The sequence below is a fragment of the Corvus kubaryi genome, unplaced genomic scaffold, assembly GCF_017639235.1.
Source record: "Corvus kubaryi isolate FWS band 111438036 unplaced genomic scaffold, C.kubaryi_AGA036_p1.0 74, whole genome shotgun sequence".
Lineage (NCBI taxonomy): Eukaryota > Metazoa > Chordata > Aves > Passeriformes > Corvidae > Corvus > Corvus kubaryi.
In genome coordinates this window covers 14,858,588-14,875,302 of record NW_024582061.1, presented here as the reverse complement: position 1 = coordinate 14,875,302, position 16,715 = coordinate 14,858,588, and the positions used below count along the sequence as shown (strand labels likewise).

Sequence of the window (16,715 nt, the reverse complement as noted above, 5' to 3'; positions counted from 1 at the left end):
ACTGTTACTCTCTTCACTGAAGCAAGCAAGCATCTGTTGTGCTTTGAGGTCACCACCTCCTCTGCTGCAGGCTGCAGCTCTTGTGTTTGTAGGGAATATGTACCTGTGCCATAAGTACTGCTCTTTACAATCCGGCCTACTATAAATCCATGCTGTGCATGCCAAAATCGGCATAAACAGGTAGAAGTTGGGGGACAAAAAAATCTTTGTTACGAGATCCACTTTCAAGTGACTGACAGTTTGCTTTGCTCGAGGCAACTGGACCCTACTATGCAATGAGCTTTGACTGATACATGATGAAAATTGAATTGAAGCTGTCTTCCCTGTCTTGGCATCTGATGGTGCTTTTTTGACGTGCATCGTTTGAAGAGTATGAATATATCATTAGCAATGGGGTGGGGTGCTTCAGCATATAATTAGTAATAGTTACAGTACAGGCACTTTCGCCCACATCCTGCTGCCTTCTGTACATTATAATGTGTGTCTGTAAGGACTACACGTCTTGGGCAGGAAACTGAAAGTGTTTCAGGGTTAAAGAAACAAAATCTTTAATTGGGGTGTACTCTTAGCTGTCTCTTTCCTTTGTTCAACAACAACTGTTGAGGAAAATTGAGTATCAAATTCATTGAGTTTCGATTCTCAAGCAGAGAACAAGTGTTTTATTAAAAAATACAGATGTTGTAGGTGGCACTTTACCCTCAGTCCTGTCTCTAACTGTTTTATAGTGATGTTGAGAATGGGTAAATTTCTGGGCTGTTTAGTCTTGCATAGGAATGACAAGGCAAGTCCTTTGTCCTGAATGGGAGTTATTTAGAGGAGTAGCCAGTGCTGTTTTCTCCCAAATTTCAGAAGGATTTTTAGGATGCTGAGATGGGTCTCTTAACCATGTCAGGAAAGGTAAGTGGGTCATATCAAGGCTTTTGGTGATGTCTGACACTAAGCTATTATTATTACTATTATTTTAAAAGGTCTGCTGAAGGTTATCTCAGGTGTTCTTCAACTTGGCAACATAGTCTTCAAGAAGGAGCGTAATACAGACCAAGCCTCTATGCCAGACAATACAGGTAACCAATCTCTTCTCCCACACCAAAGAAAAGTGCAGGAAAAAAGCCTACAGGAAGTTCTTGCAAGTGGGAGAGTGTATTACAGTATGTATGGAGTGCTGGAGTCCTGTTTTTCCATAAGGTGAATTACTTGTCAGAGGAGCTGCTGTGCTCTGTACAAATACACACTGTTGTGCCAGGCGTGTGTTTGCAGCCACCCATGGGCAGGAATGTGGCACTGTTCCTGTGTCAGGGCTAGGCAGGAAGTACACATGATGAACAGATGAAAAAGATTACTCTACTGGAATATGTGGAGTGTGTGTTTTAAAGGAGCTACAGTAATTGCTCCTTCAAACCTATATTATCAGATTTTAAGGAATGTTCTTTGCTGCCTATGTAGGTAGTCTGGTAACTGTAAGAGTTAAGGTGGTGGATAGTTTTATGGTGGGTATAAAGCATGTGTACCTATTTTAATTGCACTGCCCATTGTTGAATGTGTAAACAGTGCCATTATTCATGTGATAGAAGACTATTTGTTGGAAGACTTAACTCAGACCTTCATTGTAGATGTACTGCAGAAGTGCAAAGGTTGCTACTTTATCTCTAAATGGGGTTTTTTGGCTGTTATTCTTAAAAATATGCTCTAAATGCCATTTTAGGGAGGAGAGTAAATCATTTGGGTTTTGGGTCTCAAATCTGAAATAGAGAGTTGCCTCAAAGACTGATCAGTAGATGAAGACAGAACAATTAGCTTGATTAAGAAAGCCATTATCTGATGTATTTTTAAATTGGTTACAGACAGTGACCTTTCTGAAGCTTCTGTATTATGACTTAGTAGTATGAGGCTATTGCTTCAAATGTACTCTAGTGGCTTCTGGAGAAACTCAATAAGCTGTAGTATTGGTTGCAAGAGGGGTTTTTTGGACTTTTTTTGGTTAGGAAGATACTTTGTCTCAGCAACCTGTTCTTCGTTTAATGTTTTTTGTCAGCTGTTTCCTGACTTTTCTAAAGACAGTTCCCAGAATGTTTTCCTTTTTTTCTTGCTTTCTACGAGAAAAACAGAATAATATGAATCTTTTTGTTTCCTCCTACCATCTTTAGCTGCTCAGAAGGTGGCTCACCTTTTGGGTATCAACGTGACAGATTTCACTAGAGGCATCCTGACTCCTCGCATCAAAGTTGGGCGAGATTATGTCCAGAAAGCTCAGACCAAAGAGCAGGTAGGCATTCTCAAAAAGTAAACAAGTACTTTGGTCTCTAATCTTACTGCTGCACAGCTAACGAATGTATCAGAGGTTTCTGTAGTGTTTACTAACCGTCTTTATGATTGCAGTGTATGGCAAGCACACCTGATGAATATTGTAGCATAATATATTGCTTCTAGCATAATACATTGCTTGCTCGTGTAATGTGTATAAAGATAGAATTCACCCTTGTCCCTTAGCACTTACCTGAGAAAAAAACCAGAGGGAACACAAGTCCCCTAATTTTGGTGACTGGCTGTCCTTGGGGACTTAGTAGTTTCAATGTGGTGTGCCAGGCTGACATTTTCAAGTTGGTGCAGTACAGGAAGCACTATTTTTGAGTAGGTCAGCTATTAAGATAGAAGAATTTGCAGCTCACCCTTGAAATTGATTGGAAATTTTGTAATGCTCTTGACTGGTCATGCTGTAAATGAAACCTGACCTAGGAGCTAGTGGCCTGCTTGAATGGAGCAAACCCCTGTGCTTACTCATTGCCTGACTTCTTTATGAACACAGCATTATCCTCTGAATAAAGAAACATGCCCCTATAACATGGAAGGGATTGGTAAGAGATTGAAGTCTGGAAAAAGTCGCAGGTTGCCTTTCCATGCTGCCTTTCCCTTTTGATGTTTAATTTCTTACTACACATAGTATTTGTGTCAAACACAGGTAGGGTAGTCACAGGGAGGGATTGGGCTTCACAAATCCAAAGTTACAAAAAGAATTTAAATCCATTTCTTTGGGCCTATGAAATACACCATGTCTTTGGAAGTGACTGGGCATAGTTTTTCTTTCTTTAATACCAGCTCTTGTTTTCTCCAGCAGGCAGGATCTTGAAATTTGGTTTTGACATACTAATATAGAGACAAATTCTTTGCTCTTGTATATGGAGTATCACTATGCCATCTACTTTTGATTGGGAATAAACTGAAATAAGCCTTGTTCAGTGAATTTCGTGGTGGAGAGAAAAATCTCAGACTACATTTGTGCTGCTAGATCCTGAAATAGTGTAAACTGTGCCTTTCTTTGGTTTGTCATGCAACTCCTGATGTTTATGTTTGCTGTTTAGGCTGATTTTGCCATTGAAGCACTGGCTAAAGCCACTTATGAGCGGATGTTCCGGTGGCTGGTTATGCGCATCAACAAGGCTTTGGATAAGACCAAGAGACAGGGTGCATCCTTCATTGGAATCCTTGACATTGCTGGCTTTGAGATTTTTGAGGTAAGGAGATGTCAGGTCCTTGCACTCAGCACAGTTTAAAGTGGAGCAAAGACTGCTGAAGGAGATAACTTTACAACCGGAAAATAACACACTCTTGGAAAGGATGTAAAGCCCACAAAAAGGGGGAATCAGCATCAAATCTCATGCAAGATAAGTGTAGAAGAGGAGGAACTGAAGGAAAGTTGAGGGAGAGAGGGGAAATGGGAGCTCCTTCTCTAGATGACAGTGAGCTGTTAGGCCGAACTGTTACAGGATTCTATGAAATAATTTTAGGATGTGGTTTGCATTATAGTCTGAAGCAGCCACAGACTGCCATCAGAAAAGAAGTATCCTCCCATTATCCCAGCCAAGCATCTCCTGTCAACCTGAGTTATGCTACGCTGGGTCTAGCTCATGAACTGCTGCAAAATGAATTGGACCAATTTATTCATTAAATAGAAAACTTGAAACACAGAAAAGTTGGGGTTTGGGGGTTTTTTTTATTGGTTGGGTTTTGTGAGGTATTTTTGTTTCCTTCCCCCTCTGATAGGTGTACCTTTGGCTTCATGGTTGCTGGATCTCATGGAAAGGAGAGGAACAGAAATAACATAGTTAAGAATTATTGAAATGTGCAGGAAGTAGAACAGGACCACTGTCTTTAGAAGCTGTGTTATGTTTTGTGTGGTCAAACGTAAAAATGCACTGTGGGTTATTAACCTTATCCTTACTGTTTGAAGAAATTGGGAAATTCTGAAGAAATTTCCCTCACTTTCACTGCTCTGATTTTATATAAGGATTAAAATGGGACTTTCCAGTCCACAGGCTTTTAGAAATTCGTCTTCAGGCTTCTGTTGCTGCTTCTTCCTATGAAGAGGACTTGCTGGCTCTCCATTTGTGAGAAAACTAGAGTCCTTTCTGTTCCCGGGTTAAGTAGCTGCTGTAATTCTGCTGCTGTTTACAGCTAAACATTCTTTTGCAAAGTCTGAGAACCAATGTGTATGAACTTCCCTAGGGATTGCAGCAATGTGCAGTGACACGTGACAGAACAGGCAGTTCATATCCAAAGGGGGTATTGACAGTGGACTGTCTGCCCCACTCTAGCTTAGATTCCTGAACTGCAGAGATGATCTTTTGTGCTAAGAGAACAGTGGTTGTGTCTTCACAGCAATTGCTCAAACATCTTTCTACCTTTTTCTTCATTAGCTGAACTCCTTTGAGCAGCTGTGTATTAACTACACAAATGAAAAGTTGCAGCAGCTCTTTAACCACACCATGTTCATTCTGGAGCAAGAGGAGTACCAGAGGGAGGGCATAGAGTGGAATTTCATTGACTTTGGCCTGGATCTGCAGCCCTGCATTGACCTCATAGAGAAGCCGGTAAGTTCATTGTTTTACTGTCGACCGGGAAATGGCTGCACTGATTTTGTCACTGAGGACATCACCTCTGCCTGTAGATTGGAAACTGGCCCTCTAGCTTTTGTAATCTTCTCCTGACACTCTAATGTGATTAGAAGCAGTAGCAAACAGTTTCTTCTTTGTCTGAAAGTGTGTCACCAATAAGGCTGTTAGTATCAGTTCTGTAGGAAACACTGCATGAAAATAGATCTAATCTATTTCCTCTCACTAAGTTGTCCTCACTTGTGTGGGTCTGCATGGTGCTAGATGTACGTGCAGCTTGCCATAAGTGATGTGAACTTCCTTGCTTAACTACAGATGTGATGAGAAGTTGTGAATCTCTGTTGCTTTCATTCTATTCTAATGAAACCTGAGAATTTCCAAATTTCATAGTAGATATTCCAGTAGTAAGGACTAGTTTGTGAAACTTTCTGCTATGGCCTTTTGCATTTAGACACCTGAATATATTTAGAGAACTGCATAATAATATTTCTTCTATTAAAAAATATTTTTTCCCAAAAAACAATCTAGACAAATGTCACAGAAGAGACTTTCTCATTAAAATGGTCAGGATTTAGATAAGGATATTGAAGAACTATTAACAATTTCCAGTACAATGGAAATAGTTTTACTGATACCACACAAGAGGTGAATGTGATGTGGATCAGGCTTAGGTATCCTTTCTTTTCTCCTCTAGCCATTTAAAGGTGCTAATTATTGTTGCAGTTGTGTAGTTAATAATGTTTTGATGTTTCCCTTCTTTAAGGCTGGGCCTCCTGGTATACTGGCCCTGCTGGATGAAGAGTGCTGGTTTCCAAAAGCAACAGACAAAAGCTTTGTGGAAAAAGTTGTTCAAGAACAAGGCACCCACCCCAAATTTCAGAAGCCAAAACAGCTGAAAGACAAAGCTGACTTCTGTATCATACATTATGCTGGCAAGGTAAAGAATTAATAACTAAAATGTGATGGTTGGAATACTTAATTCATAAGCACTGCTTCTTAGAAATGGCTACTTACCAAAACGGTTCCCTGTGAGAAACCATCAGAAGATTTCATGGAAATGTTCCATTGCAGAGGACCTTACAGGGCCTAAGGAGATTTGCCTGCGAGTTATATCAACATTTATAGTTCAAGACATGTCAAACTGACAGCAATTTAAATTTGTTCTCTGTCACTTGGTGAGATTGGAGGTACTTTTCAGAAACTTGCATCAAGACTTCATCACCAGAAATGCTGATGCAGTTGGTTTTTTGTGTCACACTCTGGATGGTACAAACTAGCATTGCAAATCCATTCCCTTTCTGACAGAACAGAACATGCAGCTTTTTGTAAGGGTTGAGAATTTCTAGGCGTGCTTACTTAGATGGCAGATCCAAGAGTGGTTAGGTAATCTGTTGTTGTGCAAACCTCAGTGATGCTTTTACAGACTGTGCCAGATGTTGTTGGATCTTGTGCTGCAGAAAATCGCCCCCCAAGCTTCTTGATGTGTTTACCTTCTCCAGGTGGACTATAAGGCAGATGAATGGCTGATGAAGAACATGGATCCGCTGAATGATAACATTGCTACTCTTCTCCACCAGTCATCGGATAAGTTTGTGTCTGAGCTGTGGAAAGATGGTATGTAATTAAACTTCATTTCATTTGTTTGCTCTTTTACTGTGTGAAAGAGCTTGAGCATCAGAAGTCTGTGATGAGCTGTTTTGCTTTTTTCCCCTGAAGACTAAGCCACCAAGATGAGCATTATCTGGAACATCCTTTGCTTAGATCATGGTATTTCATTAAAAGTTCACTGTAACTCAAGAGAAAGATTCACTTGCATCAACTTCTGTTAAGCTTGCTGCATATATAACAATTCTGTCTCAAAATGAAATGCTGGGATAAAATATCAATGCACCATTATGAGCCAGCAGCTTGCATAGCTGCAACACTCAAGATCTGAGACGGAATCTGTTTTCAGTCCTGCAACTAAGTGTGCCCTTTCTGCAGTGTTGTTCAGTATTTTACTCTATCTTCTCTGGGTTTATCTGCTTTTGAGTCTTACTGTCACTTTCTGTGGTAGGTTTTCTTTGACGTCTCTGTCTGTTGCAGAGATGCAGAAGGTTCAGAGAGCCTATTTCTATCAACACTTTCCTATTCTTCATCTAGAACCAGGTGACTGAGAAACCCAGCTGTCGTGTCATGTGTGTGATGCATCCTAGAGCCATGCAAGAAATGCTTCCGTTAACTTCTTTGTCCCTTTGTCATACCTGCCTGTCTTTCTTGTTCATTTCCTCTGCTTTGTGCTAGTAGCTCCTCATGGACTTTAAAACAAAAGTAAAACTCACCTTGAAAGTGGATACAAGAATACAGACACATTCAGGTGCTAAAATTTTCTCTTGCACAACTTGGGTAGGAACAGGTAAAGCAAATCCCTGTCAAGTGTTTGAATGTAGAGCTAGTACAGCTGTATTTCTTGCAAGATAAGGAAGGAAAAATTCTGAGACTACATAGAAACTGAAATCCAGTTTAACATTGGTTTTAGTACTGGGATTTCACTTCAGCAGCTGATAATTTAGAAGAAAGTTTGGCAAAGGAACTCCTACTGGATGAAAAATGGCCATCAGCGAGTTATGCCTAACAAGGCCTTTGCTGTGTGAGACTACTTTTGGACTTGAAATGTCAACTGACCACAGCTTAGTAGTTTTCATTTAGTATTCTTAGCTGGATCTCCTGTTGCAAGTGACGGTCCTTTGTGCTATCTTGAAGTAGATTGCAGGGCTCAAGATTAAGAGGATTGGTACGGCCACAGTCTGAGATGCACTTCTGTGGGTTTCCCTGTGATGTCATCGAGTAACATAACCTTCTTTTCTTTCTGATAAGACAGCCTTGACCCTATTCCAACAGCTGCTCTAGAAGTGAACAGTTTTTAACTAATATTAGTTGTTAATGAAGAGTATTCTTTCTTGTATATTCTTTTGTAGGGGTGTCTCTTAGCAGCTGTATTTTTTTTTTTAATCAGAAGGCAGTTGAGCACAAGCTGGTGTATTTTCTGGTGGAGTGAAGATTGGGAGCCTGAGTGTAGGCATCAGCCAACCACTAAGGATGGTGCAGACTAGTTTGGAGCCCTTAGTGAAAGTGTATTGGAGGTGTGGAAAGTCATAGTGATACAGTTAGTTTTTGTTGGATGGGTGAATTTTTATCTCCATGTGGAAAAGCAATGGGAAAAAGTAAAACTTAGTTTCTTCTCACCCCTGCTCCCTATCAGATCTAGCTGACTTCTGTTGAGGAAAAAAAAATCTGTGGTGTCCATCCATCAAGGTGATAACTTCATCAATGCTTGGATGTCAGTGTTGCATAGTGGAGAAACTGTTGGGGGCAGGGAGCTCTGACTTTCTCCTAGTGCTGTTGTTCATGTCTGTGTCATAGAACACTTGGACTCCAAAAACAACTCAAGCAGTGGTATCTCGAGGCTTGGTTTCTGTAATGCCTTTTACTGTGTTTGTTCAGTTTACAAGTAGATGCGACTTTTCTCATCATCGGTCATGACAGTCCTGCCTGTAATGCAAGAGTGAAGCTGGGCTTTTTCTCTATCTGGCCCCTTCTGGATCAGAGTTAACTAATAGTTGACTTTGCTGGGCTACCAGCTAGAACTCTTGGTTTGTTGTTTTTCATTCTAAGCTAAGCAAGTAGAAGCATCTGAAACTCACTTCTAGATTGCTCTTCCAGTGCTGCCATCCAGGGCATCAGTAGAATGTGTTTGGGATTAAGTTTGACTCCATCACTCAAACTTCCTGTAGTGAGCTGATGCTTTCTTTTCCTTCCTGCTCCTATCCCTGCACAAATTTTGTACAGGAGTCGACATCTGTGTAGAGATGAAGCAAAAAGGATCCTGCAGCTCCTCTCATTTATCCTGTTCTACCCAGATGTTCTCTGTATGTTCCAATGCTTCCTTTGTTTGTGGGAAAATTTTAATGCTCTTTCCTGTGCTTTCTCTAGTGGACCGTATTGTTGGGCTGGATCAGGTAGCTGGTATGTCAGATACAGCATTGCCAGGGGCCTTTAAAACCAGGAAGGGAATGTTCCGGACAGTGGGACAGCTCTACAAAGAACAGCTGGCTAAACTGATGGCTACCTTGAGGAACACCAACCCCAACTTCGTCCGTTGCATTATCCCCAACCATGAGAAAAAGGTAAAGACAGTTCTAACAGCACAGCCCATGCATTCTTACATGGGCTTCCTGGGGCATGTGGCTGGGTTGATACCTTCTGTCAGGTTTTACAAGAGATCTGGAAGAGGCCCTGTTTTGTCAGGGTGTTTTTTTAAGGTCATCTTAAATAACTGTATGCTTACTAAAATTTTGGAGACTGATCTTTGCACTTCTTAAAGTGGCATAAAAGCTTTCTATTGCTTCTAACTGGAAAAGAGAGAACTGGCAGCTTTACAAGAAAGAGAGAGGGAGAGGCAAGGGGGTAAGCCCTTTTTGTAAAAGCTTAGTGGTATTCATAAAATACACATTTTCCTCACTAGGCTGGAAAACTAGACCCCCACTTGGTCCTCGACCAGCTTCGCTGTAATGGAGTGCTGGAGGGAATCCGTATTTGTCGTCAAGGTTTCCCCAACAGAGTTGTATTCCAGGAATTCAGACAAAGGTGAGCCCTAGATAAGAATCTGAAGTAGTCTTTAGCCTGGCAAAGTTAAGACACAAGTACAAAAATGGAAGTCTTTCATTGCAACTAGATTGCAAATTTTTCAAAGACAACACATCTGTACCTTGGTATTCCCTGGCACAAAGCCTCCCAAAAGCATCTTGGATTTCTTCAGTAAGGGTATAGTTAAGGTGAGGCATAGAGGACCCTGTCCAAGACTGCTGCTTCATACTCTACTGTCTAGAGGTGCAGTGTTTTTTGAAAAACTGTTGAGCTCATAATAGGAATGCGTACTGATTTCTTTTGTTTTGTTGTTTTCAAATACACTTATGTGACTAGTCTGATGCTTTCTCGTTTTCAGATATGAAATCTTAACTCCAAATGCAATTCCCAAAGGATTTATGGACGGAAAGCAGGCTTGCGTGCTGATGGTAAAACATCCCAGAAACTCTACTTGAATAGAGTAAACTTTATGGGTGTGGTTTAAAAGTTGGAGTTGTGCATGCTAAATATAACTTGTACTCACAGACCAAAATTCCAAAGTCAAAATGTTTTGTCTGAGAGAAGGGTGCAAAAAGCTTCCTCTTGGCTTCATGGATGGAGGCTTTTGTCTAGCATGAGATTCAATAACCCTAGGCAAAGAGGATCTTTGTTTCCACAGATGCATACACTTTCAGATGCCAGCAGTATTCATAGAATCAAAATGCTTAGAAGCATTAAAGCACATGCTTAAAGTATGGCCTTCAGTAAACTTTCTGTAATGGCCTGCTGTTGACAAATGCTTTCAGCAAAGGCTCCAATTAGTTACTGTAGAATTGCCTGCTTCAAAGGAAAAGCGTTGGCTCTAGCTTGATGACTAGGCTTGAATTGAGCTTGGCTATAAGGGATTCCCTTTTTTCTGTCTTATGGGAGTATAGCTGATTCTTCTTAACTAGTATAAGCACTGGCAGCAAATCCTTGGAAGGAAGTTTGGGCTGGGGTATCTTATTTTGACAATAGGATAGGACTGGGAAAAAGTAAATAGGAAGGATCAACAGATGTTTCTTCAAGGAAAGGAAGAGAGCTCTCAAGACTAGGCATGCATTCCTCACAGCATCCTTGTATTCTGAGTGCTTGATGTGATACTGTATTAGATGATGCTTTCTGTTATATTTTCTGTCTCTGGTTACCTCAATTTGATGCTGTGCTTGGCTGAGCTCCAGCTCCTCTAATTGAGATAGGCCAGGACTTTATTGGGAGTTAGCAGCTTTGGTTGGTGTGAGTGGCTCGTTGTAGAGAAGGGCTGTCTTAGAGCCACAAGCCACAAATATGCTTTGTGATGTTTCAAGTGAAGAATTCTTTGTAGGACACGAATTCTTCTCTCTCTCTTTTTAGATCAAAGCATTGGAACTGGATTCCAACCTTTACAGAATTGGACAGAGTAAAGTGTTTTTCAGAGCTGGAGTCCTTGCTCATCTTGAAGAAGAGAGAGACCTGAAGATCACAGATGTTATTATTGGATTCCAAGCATGTTGCAGAGGCTACCTGGCCAGGAAGTAAGTGCCATAATTTTTAAAGTACATCATAAACATGTATTTCTCCCATTCAGGTACAAGTTTATCTTCAAAAAAGAGAAATTATTATGTCTAGAAATTGCCTTTTTGTCAGAAAGGTCATGATTTATTTATTGTATGATCTTGTAGGGTTTTCTCATCTCCATAAAGCCAGACTTTTGGCACCTGCAGGAATCTCTGAGTGCTGTATCCCAGAAACAACCTGAGCAGTAAAGTCTGTTCCTCTCTATAAGAATGCTGTGCAGCAGATCAGGTTTTTGACAGAAGTGCTGTGAAGGTGCAAATGGAAAAGTCTTAGTACAGTACTGATGCAGGAGGTGTAGGGTTTCCCTTAAGCTGTTAGGTAGGGCTGCAAATGGTACAGTTCTAAGAACAAAAGTAGTACCTGTCAGTTTGGTGGGAAAACACACCTCTGTTTCAGATCTCCCTTGTTGGAAGTGAAGATAGTAAAGCTTTTCAGATTAGAGGACGTGAGGGAAAATTTTTTTTAAATAGGAAATTGGATTAAGGAGAGAATAGCCACTCTTACGTGAGCAGAAGAAAACTGAAAATCAAGAGAAAGTTCACTGGAAATTGTGCTGGTTTTTTGGGAGGGAACCTTCTAAAGGAGAAACACAGAAGTATCTAAGAAAGGGCTTGATGGTGTGAATTGTGTGCTGCTCTAGATTCCTTTGTCTTACCTCCACTTGCTTTGCAGAGCCTTTGCCAAGCGCCAGCAGCAGCTGACAGCTATGAAAGTGCTTCAGAGAAACTGTGCTGCCTATTTGAAACTGCGGAACTGGCAGTGGTGGAGGTTGTTCACCAAGGTAATATTTTTTCCCCTTGCAATTTTGACAGTTTGGTTGCAATTTCAGCTTCTCAGGTTGAACCAGAGCACAAAAATCACTCCCTTTGCAATTGGGTTGGCTTGCAACTGCACCTTGTTTTGTTTAGGCAGAGAATGTCTGAGAATGTCTAATAGTGTGTTTTATAGCTGAAATATGACTGCATAAACCAGATACAAAGCTACATCCAAGTAATACTGTGGAAAACCAGTAGCCATATCTTAATGTTTTATGCCTAAGAGGATCACTTGCTTTGGTGGTATGGTACTTCAGTGAGTCACTTGCAGTGTGGATCAATTTAACTAAGCAAAAATTATTATTGCAGGGGTGGTTTGCCATCTCTTTGTCCAGAGTTGTAAGAGCAAAAGAAAAACAGTGGGGTCTGATCTTGCTGTTATAATTGTATATATTTCACTTTTATAAAGGCAATGAACACACAAAGAGAAGGTCTTTTTTCTAAATGCATGGGATTTCTTGCTTTTTGAGAGTAGAGTTTACACTTTTCTCTTTCCTATGAAATTACTTCTAAGAGATTTTGATGGGGGAAGCACAGAGATGAATGGTGTTCGTTTCTTCATAGAGTAGTAGAGTAGTATGGGTTGGAAAGGACCTTTAAACATCATCTAACCTAATCCCCCTGCAGTGAACAGAGACATCTTCAACTAGATTAGTTTGCTCAGAGCCCCATCCAACCTGACCTTGCATGTTTTCAGGGATCAGGCATCTGTCCACCACCTCTCTGGAAAACCTGTTCTAGTGTTTCACCACCTCATTGTAAAAAACTTCTTCCTTATATCTAGTCTGAATCCACCCTGTGTTAGCTTAAAACCATTACCCCTTGTTTTGTCACAACAAGTTTGTCAAACTTGTTAGCCTTCCTAACAAGTTTGGCCCCCTCTATTTTGTGAATCCTCTTTTAGGTACTGACAGATGCTCTGAGCTCTCCCTGGACCCTTCTCTTCTCCAGGCTGAGCAGCCCCAACTCTCTCATCTTGTCTTCATAGCAGAGGTGCTCCAGCCCGCGGATTGTTTTTGTGACCCTGTGGACCCACTCAAGTCCATTCTTTCCTGGGCTGAGGACCCCAGACCTGGATGCAACCCTCCAGGTGGGGTCTCACCAGAGCAGAGCAGAGGGGCAGAATCCCCTTCTTAAACACTCCACCCATCAAATCCGTATCTCTTCAGCTTAGAGAGAAACATCTTGTGGGGTACCATGCCACAGGTCTTACAGAAGTCCGCCTATATGACACTGACTTACCTGTGAATTTCCTCATTGAATGGCAACTTTTTTATTCTCTTGCTATTACTACTTAACCCTTGAGGGTCTGGAATTTACTGAACCCTTTCCTGATGCATCTCATCCTGGAGGAGAATAAATGGATTGGCAGAAAGTGTGCTATTGGCAGAGCAGGTGATATTGAGTCCTGTGTGATTCCCCCAGTGTTCACAACAAAACAGTTGGTCAGTCAGATATGACACTATCTGAAATGTTGTTTTATTCAATGCTTATCTTAAGTACAAGAGCGTTTCTTCATGTTTTCATTTTTCCTTACATCTCATTCCCTTGGTTTCTCTTTCAGGTGAAGCCCCTTCTGCAAGTAAGCAGGCAGGAGGAGGAGATGATGGCCAAGGAAGAAGAACTAATCAAAGTCAAGGAGAAGCAGCTGGCTGCAGAAAATAGACTGAGTGAGATGGAGACCTTCCAGGCCCAGGTGAGTTTGCAAACCTGATGTGTAAAAGTTGTTCTCTCTCCACCTGTCCAGCTGCTTGAGAGCACCTCCTTTGCTTTCTTGGTCTGATGGACAAGCTGTAGGATTCCAACTTGGTGGAACATGACTTGGCTGCCTCTTGTTCACTTTCCTTTTCCCTTTTTCCCAGCTCAGTTCCTGCAGCAGGTCGTTTTGTACAGTGACTACCTGTTGCCCTTCTGTAGCCATTATATGAAGAAAAACCTCCTTTGGCTGAGTGTTACAGCAAGCTGATTGAATTCAGTCTTGGCATTAATGGAATCCTTTTTGTTTGGAATACAGAAGGTGGGAGCAGGGTTGTTTTCCATAGGGCTGGTAATTATTTGTTACTTATGTAAAGGGAAATAGACAATATCTGTATTTCAAATTGAGTGAATGATTTGTAGTTGCAGCACCTGATTTGTGAAGGAGAACACACACTTAAAAGTGTGTTTTGATATTTAGCTTTTTATTAACAGCATGGGACTGCTGCAGTGTTTAAAACTGTAACTGTGGAACAGAGGAGCACAGAACTTCACTTGACACTCATTGCTAAGTGCTTTGGTAAATTGGAGTTTGTCTTATTTCTGGCTTTGTATCCAATGTAGCTAATGGCAGAGAAGATGCAGCTGCAGGAACAGTTGCAAGCAGAAACCGAACTGTGTGCTGAAGCTGAGGAGATAAGAGCTCGCCTGACAGCCAAGAAACAAGAGCTGGAGGAGATATGTCATGACCTGGAAGCAAGGGTGGAGGAAGAGGAAGAACGGTGTCAACATCTTCAGGCTGAAAAGAAGAAAATGCAGCAGAATATCCAGGTAATGCCTTAGGAATGCTGCCTCTTGTCAGTAAAGAGAATAGTAAGGGTTAGAGTGGTTATTTTGCCTCAGCTTGGAGGGAAATGAAAGAGAGAAGCAGCGGGGGGGCGGGGGAAGAGGCATGGGAAAATCCATCTGTGGAAACAGCAATAGAACACAGCAGTTCTGGTGCTGAGCCTGAGGCGTTCGGTCAGTCATCTGGAACGAGCTGGTCCATTCTTGAAGGTAAGGTGATGGCCCCTTCTCAATAAGAGAAGTCTTTGCTTTGTTTTAGGAATGGTAGTGTTCTTTGCAAAATAGCGTTGTTTGCTAGAAAATTTGTTGGTTGGTGTGCAGTATGTTGCATTAAGTCATGACAGAGATGTCACTCTAGGACCTACTGATAATACCTTGAAGGAAGGGTGAAGAAACCTTCCATTCTAGTATTGCTACTGTGCTGGTCCGTGGATTGGTGAGCAGCACTGAAAAATACCTTACTTTTCTACTGTGAAGGAACTGGAGGAGCAGCTTGAGGAAGAGGAAAGCGCAAGGCAGAAGCTGCAGCTAGAAAAAGTGACCACAGAGGCCAAATTGAAGAAATTGGAAGAAGATGTGCTGGTTCTGGAAGATCAGAATCTCAAATTGGCTAAGGTAAGACTCCTGCATCATCTTCCACAAGCTAAAGATACACAGGTATTTCTCTTGGAGAAAACCACCACAAGCTGACCTTTTCCCTATTACAGGGAAACTTACTAATTAATTCAGTCTTGTCTTTGAGAATTGACCTGAATTCTTGAAAGTAACTGCCTGCCTGTATTCTCAACAGTCAGTATTGTGTGATATTTAAATAACCTTCACTAAATAATGATCCATGAGCAAACATTTTCTGATACACTGTTACACTAAACAGTATCAAGTTATTTTATAAACAGACTTGCCTTTCAGTTTTGAAAGGGCCATCATATACAAATCTTTAATTTAATTCCAAATTAAAATTTATTTGAATCTGTTTGTGATCCTGAAAGGATTTCTTTCTTTCTGAGTTTCCTCGTAGCAGGAGTAGATACTCATGACACTGACACTTCTAAGCAGTCAGCTCTGGAAAAATACCCTGTAATTCCAGCAACTCTATTGACATTGCCTTCTCAATTCTGCAGGAGAAGAAACTTTTGGAAGATAGAATGTCTGAATTTACAACAAACCTGACAGAGGAAGAGGAAAAATCTAAGAGTTTAGCCAAACTGAAGAATAAGCATGAGGCCATGATCACAGACCTTGAAGGTAGTTTTGGTTTTTGTTGTCCTTAAAAGATAGATCCTGTAAAGACCTTGCCTAATTAGTCTTAGGTGGTTTATTGTTAAAATTTGTTGAACTTCAGTTTCATTTTTGAAAGAGTTTTAGTCGTCCTGAGTTTCTGAAGGGTTAAAAATTAGTCTATAGTGTGTAAGCTATTGATTGGTTTGATAGAGCTGTGCACTGGCTGGCTGAAGGTTATGTGCCTTGTCAGCTGAGCCCTTGATCTAAATAATTCTCTCCAAAGCAGCAGGCCAATGGAGAAGAGAGGCTGGTTCTCTTTCTTCTCCTGCTGTGGAAGTGTCCCCACTTTTCTACTTCCAGCAGCATCAGTCTGTCGGGGTTAGTGCTGTTTCTGATAGCCTGTTTGCACAAGTTCTTCAGAGTTCTAGAAGGATGTTGTTCTTCTGGAGGCTGCCTGTTCAGTTTCAGTAAAGGGAGAGCAGACCTTGCATTTAGCATCACTAAATGGTGCTTATGCCTGCATGGTATGAGACTGGCATTGTGTTTGCATTGTTACAGCAAAAGTGGGGAAGGAGGTTTGGCTGTAGGGTGATGGGAAGGGAAAATGTCCAGATATATTTTGAGGTCAAAAATATGGGGGTAGTTGCCTATATAGGTCCTGACAAAATAATGCAGTCCAGCTACAGTTTGGACAGTTCTCTTATCAGGAAAGAAGGTACTGCTTAAATAGATGTATTTTCCTGTGCTTGTACACTGATCTTTGAATGTGTCATCTGTGTAACTGAACGTGTCCCCATCTCCATTAGAGCGCCTGCGACGCGAGGAGAAGCAGAGGCAAGAGTTGGAAAAGACTCGTCGGAAGCTTGAAGGGGACTCCAGTGATCTGCATGACCAGATTGCTGAGCTGCAGGCTCAGATTGCAGAACTCAAAATGCAGCTGGCCAAGAAGGAAGAGGAGCTGCAGGCAGCCTTAGCTAGGTGAGAACCTGACCTGTGGGGTTCAGGGACCACCTGGTTGGGAAGTATTTCTTGTCTTGTGTCACCTGGAATA

The 16,715-nt window shown here is 41.3% G+C and overlaps 1 protein-coding gene across 1 annotated transcript in view; it reads left to right on the top strand.

Annotated features, from left to right (window-relative positions):
• The window catches only part of MYH9 (myosin heavy chain 9), a 69,718-nt gene that overhangs the window by 40,330 nt on the left and 12,673 nt on the right, over positions 1–16,715 (top strand). Inside the window, exons 10-25 of the mRNA XM_042050447.1 lie at positions 969–1,064; positions 2,145–2,263; positions 3,357–3,509; positions 4,692–4,865; positions 5,650–5,823; positions 6,386–6,500; positions 8,859–9,052; positions 9,391–9,512; positions 9,871–9,940; positions 10,884–11,044; positions 11,760–11,868; positions 13,467–13,598; positions 14,222–14,428; positions 14,921–15,058; positions 15,565–15,688; positions 16,471–16,642. Coding sequence (XP_041906381.1) covers positions 969–1,064; positions 2,145–2,263; positions 3,357–3,509; positions 4,692–4,865; positions 5,650–5,823; positions 6,386–6,500; positions 8,859–9,052; positions 9,391–9,512; positions 9,871–9,940; positions 10,884–11,044; positions 11,760–11,868; positions 13,467–13,598; positions 14,222–14,428; positions 14,921–15,058; positions 15,565–15,688; positions 16,471–16,642 — 2,260 coding nt within the window. The remainder of the gene's footprint in view (positions 1–968; positions 1,065–2,144; positions 2,264–3,356; positions 3,510–4,691; positions 4,866–5,649; positions 5,824–6,385; positions 6,501–8,858; positions 9,053–9,390; positions 9,513–9,870; positions 9,941–10,883; positions 11,045–11,759; positions 11,869–13,466; positions 13,599–14,221; positions 14,429–14,920; positions 15,059–15,564; positions 15,689–16,470; positions 16,643–16,715) is intronic.